This window comes from Lactuca sativa, chromosome 1, assembly GCF_002870075.4.
Source record: "Lactuca sativa cultivar Salinas chromosome 1, Lsat_Salinas_v11, whole genome shotgun sequence".
NCBI lineage: Eukaryota > Viridiplantae > Streptophyta > Magnoliopsida > Asterales > Asteraceae > Lactuca > Lactuca sativa.
In genome coordinates, this window is record NC_056623.2 from 72,081,448 (window position 1) to 72,086,482 (window position 5,035).

At 33.0% G+C, this 5,035-nt stretch overlaps 1 protein-coding gene across 1 annotated transcript; it reads right to left on the reverse strand.

The window, feature by feature from the left end:
* Nucleotides 1-525: 525 nt before the first annotated feature.
* Nucleotides 526-4,736, reverse strand: LOC111916651 (uncharacterized). The gene is made up of 4 exons (XM_023912328.3): nt 4,558-4,736; nt 3,796-3,984; nt 922-1,105; nt 526-817 (listed from the first exon to the last, which is right to left on the reverse strand). The coding sequence occupies exons 2-3, from the start codon at nt 3,955-3,957 to the stop codon at nt 941-943; spliced, it is 327 nt and encodes a 108-aa protein (XP_023768096.1). The 5' UTR covers nt 3,958-3,984; nt 4,558-4,736; the 3' UTR covers nt 526-817; nt 922-940.
* Nucleotides 4,737-5,035: the final 299 nt, after the last annotated feature.

Here is a 5,035-nt window from a genome sequence, read left to right on the forward strand (position 1 = left end):
CTTTCACCCAACCAAACTACAGTGTTTTCTTTTCCCTACTACTCTACTAGGAAAGTACCAAAATGCCATCAATTTTCATCCACCTCAATCCCCTTTTTTTTTTTTTTTTTTCTCTCATTAAGTCATTTTGCTAAGATTAAGTGAAAAATAAACAACCAGAAGCCTCAATGGATAGTGATAGTAAAACTACTCTACCGCTCATATAATAATAACATTTGCCAAATGTTACAAATCAAGATGTTACATTTGATTTCGACGTTTGAAAGAACCTTTTCATAATAATGATGTTACATTTGATTTCGACATTTCAAATTTTAAGCACAAAATACATGTAGAGAGTTAAAGAATTGTAAGTTGATTTTGCTTAAAGTGAGAGTGTGGTCTTAATACTTAAGTTTTAAAGTACACAAGAATAACAAGTTAAAGGTACACATTAAATGAACCTTAATTTGTGTGCGATATAGATAAATAAATAAATAAAGATAGTAACCTGTTACCGGCCTTGATTAAATCGACTCAAAAATATCGCGCAAATTTTGCAACTTTTTTTTTTAAATATATATATTAAATAGAGTGACAAGTGCCAACTATTAATATAAATCCAGTGTTTAGAATTTAGATTACACACAGACTGGCAACTATTAATAGATATGAAGTGTTACTTAAGATTACAATTTATGAAGGGGTAGATTGGTCTTTTTAAGGTTTTGATGACTAACCTGCATAGAGGTAGGTACATTCTGGATAAGGTAATCAGGAGATGGTAATGTACTTTACATGTTTACCAAATTACAAAAAAACCAAGCTTGATGGATACCTGTTTAACCATAAAAAAGATATGATTGGTAAAATGCTATTATGATTCATATAAGTAAAAATAAAAATAAAATTGATTATATGAAACTGTTAAATATTACTTACAGAAAGAAAGTGATGTTAATTACTCCATGATTTGGTGATGATTTAGTTCGTTTAGTAGTTCAGTTAAAGATCCTGTAGTGTCGTTCACAATGTCATCTTTACCCCTGCATACAAGCAACTGTTCTTGAAGAGATTGCACCAGTGCTTTAAGCTTTTGAATTTGTTTCTCTTGAGATAGGATTATCTGCAATAGGGAGATAAAAATAAATAAATAAGCAGTTGAGAACTTGAGATGTATAAAATGTATAAGCACAAGAAAATTTCTTAATCTTTGAAATGTACTTGATGTTTGCAAGATTAAAAACACTTGTTTTGTGGTAATTTTTAAGAAAGCTTGAAACTTTTTAGTGAGCATTGACTTTCTTTTAGTTGTTGACTTGTTTGTGAGTATGGTGTAATAAGGAGCCATGCTAGGGGTAATTCAGTAATTCTCCTCTTAGGTTGGTTCAGGGGATATTAAGAGTAAATTACACGAATGGTCCCTATGGTTTGGGGTAATTAGTACGCTTGGTCACTAACTTATTTTTTTAACTCGAAAGGTCCCTATTGTTTGCTTTTGTTACGCGTTTGGTCCATACTGTTTGTTTTTGTTACGCGCTTGGTCCCTATTTTACCTAAAAAGACTATTATTTAAATAGGGAAAAATGGTGGAGTATGTAAGGTAAGGTGAGGGGTAGGGTTGGGGTTGGGGTTGTGTTTATTTAAATAAATTAAAAAAATCAAGGGCAAAATAGTCTTTTTAGGTAAGACAGGGACCAGACGCGTAACAAAAACAAACAGTAGGGACCTTCCGAGTTAAAAAAATAAGTTAGGGACCAAACGCGCAATTTACCCTAAACCATAGGGACCATTCGTGTAATTTACTTGGATATTAAAGAGGTTATTAGAAGTGTTAGTCGGTTAGTGTTGATTTGAAGTGAATTGAAGGTTCTTGGGAGTTTGGAGAGTCTTGACCTCTTCGACACACTAGTTTGTGAGTTATCCTTTGTTTATATGTGAATGTCTGAGACGAATTTGGAGGTGTGAAGTGCATGCTTGTATAATCATTTTTAATCCTAGGATTGTGGAGGTCCATGGGAAAAACAACATTGTATAAAATCTAAATATTAATCCATTACAAATCAAATATATAACATTTCCTTTTATTTAAAGCGACAAAAGCCTTTAATTAAGACCTATTAAACTTTAATTGTTATAATCCTTACAAAGCCTTCACATTTAAACCTTCATGGTCAAAAGGCGATCTTCAAACACTACCACACACAGACATGGAATTATACAATGATCAAACCACTATTAGTAAAGTTACTCTTTAAAACAAGTATAAATTTTTTGTTTTATAAGTTACTAATTAATTACAAAAATATGTCTACTTAGATGCTTTAACTACATAATAAAGATAACAAAACTAACTAACCAGATTACTAACAAACGAAAAAAAAAAAAAAAATCAATTAATTCCTTACTACATATCAACCTTGTAATTGTATTCATAAAACCATTTATGTTAGTTATTTATATTTAACACTAAATAAAAAAAATAATGTCACGAGATAAACGAAAATACAGACCTTGGTCTCATTCTTGCACAAAAAACACAACAATTATAATGGCCTAGTCATAATTTTCACTTTCCTGAATTCCTAGGTTACCCCTTCCACATTTACCAATTCTTATCACCTGTTTCTTAAAATGTAAATCTCAATATTTATCAGGATTCCTTGGTTGTTTGTAAATTGTAATGCATTAACTAAGCCTCTCAACATAACAAGTAATTGTTTTATATACTCAACATTTTAGGCAATTTGATCCAGAAACAAAAGAATTATCCAAGAATGATGGAAGAACAAAGAACCACAGCAGGAAGCCAAGAAATACACACCAGATGATGAAGATTTGACAACAGTGAATCTGGGGTTATAAGGAAACCACTGACATATTGATATAAAACACCCTAAAGATTCAATTTTCTTCTGATAATCTTAGTTTCTTGATGTGTATCTTTAATAGTCCGGAAAATTATGAGTTAAACCTCATCGTTTTATGGAATCTATCAGTGATTCAGTTCTGATCAATACCATGTTCAGCTTCCTATCCCTAGCCTTGATTTAGTAAACAGAGTAACAGACAAAAAAAGGTTTCATAATGGAGCAATCGATATGCAGGCCTATATCTCTTCTAAACATAAATTCAGCTATACACAAGCAACAGAAGTTGATCCTTTTTAGAGGGCAACTACATGTTTTGATCATTTTTTATTGTTTCGTCAGGCAGACGTTTGTTGTCCCAAACATTCTTCAAGTCTGAAGCATTTCAGTGGGATCTTTCATTCACATAGTTCTCCACTAAGAATGTTTTAGAATCTATACAGGGGTTATTTTAGAAATTGGTCACAAATTTGTCCAGCACATAAGCAACCTCCATCATAGATTCGGCAGCTGCTACTGTCTTGGAGTTGCCTATATAAAGTCTAAACAATACAGGTGCCAGATCATAGATTGTGGTGGAAAAACAGCAGTGCACACACCTTTTAAAATATGTTATGTGTAACTACTAAATGATGAAACCTAATTCTGCACTTATTTGGAATGACAGTTTAAATATATACTGTAAGCCATGAAAGAATGAACATACTATTACTTCCCAGATTTAAATACAAGACATGGAACTATGGAAGGTTCTACTTTTTCATAAATTATCTAAGTAATGAATAGAGAACTTCCCACATTTAGATGTCCCTTATACCAAACCTTAAACCCTCTGATGTGTTCATCTCTATGTATTGTTAACAGAGCATTTGTAATAACACTACAAATTATCAGTTATCTTAGACAGAGTTCAGAAAAGGGAGAGAACAAGTAGTTGAAGACTTGCCTTTTCTTTGATGGATTCTTCCCTCTCTAATACATATTGCTGCTTTTGTGAAAGAGCCAATGGCCTTGCTTCAACCTCATTTACAATATGCTGATTCCATTCAAATTGAGAAGTGAAGATCATCAACAACAACAAGGAAACTAATAGAAGAGGCCTCGACATCGCCAATTACCAACTCTTGTAATCACCCTGATAAAAGAAATTTTCATTTTAGCTGAATTAGAAAACCCAAAACCTCAAACTTACTAATTCATGAAAAGTCTACAAATTTCTAGCTATTGAGAACTCATAGAAATCAAATTCATGGAAGTAATTCATCCACATCTCCCTTCTCAGGCAAACCCTAATTATTTCTGCTTTCTGGTAGGTGGATTGCACGTGCTATCTCTTCCTACACAATCCAAAGGAAAAAGTTGATTCTTTCCCCCAACTTAATATTCTATATGAAACCAGAACGAGAATGAAGATGAATTCATTTCTCCCTATCGGAATTCCACCTCACAACCCTCTAATTTACCAGAAGCGAATAGGGCCAGCGTAAGATGATTATTTGCAAAGTTAAATCAACTAAATTCGAAGCCCTAGGAAACACATAGCATCATATTCACACAAATTGATGAGTTCGTGCTGCAGCATCAAACCAACAAAAGACTTTACTGGAAATGCAAAATACTTTACGGTAGTGTGTTCGACATTAATTCATGGATGTATGCATAAAATGCGCTTGAAATACAATTGAATTGAACAGTGAAAGAAGATTACCTTTGATGAAGATTAGTGTGCGTTGAAGACGGCGGAAACCGCGTGGATCGAAGATACCAAACCAGGTGTACGATTGAAATCCTTGTGAAATTTTGGGACTGATATTGCCAACTGCCAACTAATCGTGGTAAGAGCATTTGTTTCAAAGAGACATCGTGGTCATAGACAAATGGGTGTTTACTGTTTAGGGAACTTTCGGATCGGACTATATTTTTGATATTCAAGTCATAATCACTATCCGATATTGCTTCATGAGCAAAATAGGAAATTGCACAAATTGGTTGCTAGTTCATGTAAATAATCCTAATTACATGTGAAACGACAATTTGTCACACAAAAAAAATGATCTTTAAAGATATATGAAAATTATACAATGCCTTTGGAAAGGGCTAATCAACAATAAGATTAGTGTGGATGAGCTAGACTAGCTAGTACAATGGGTAATAAGATTAGTGTCAAAGTGTCGATGAGCCTGACT

Coding starts and splice junctions, on each gene's coding strand:
- LOC111916651 (XM_023912328.3), bottom strand. CDS start 3,957: ATGTCGAGGCCTCTTCTATTAGTTTCCTTGTTGTTGTTGATGATCTTC. Junction 1,106..3,795: donor AAGAATCCATCAAAGAAAAG/GCAAGTCTTCAA, acceptor TCCCTATTGCAG/ATAATCCTATCTCAAGAGAA.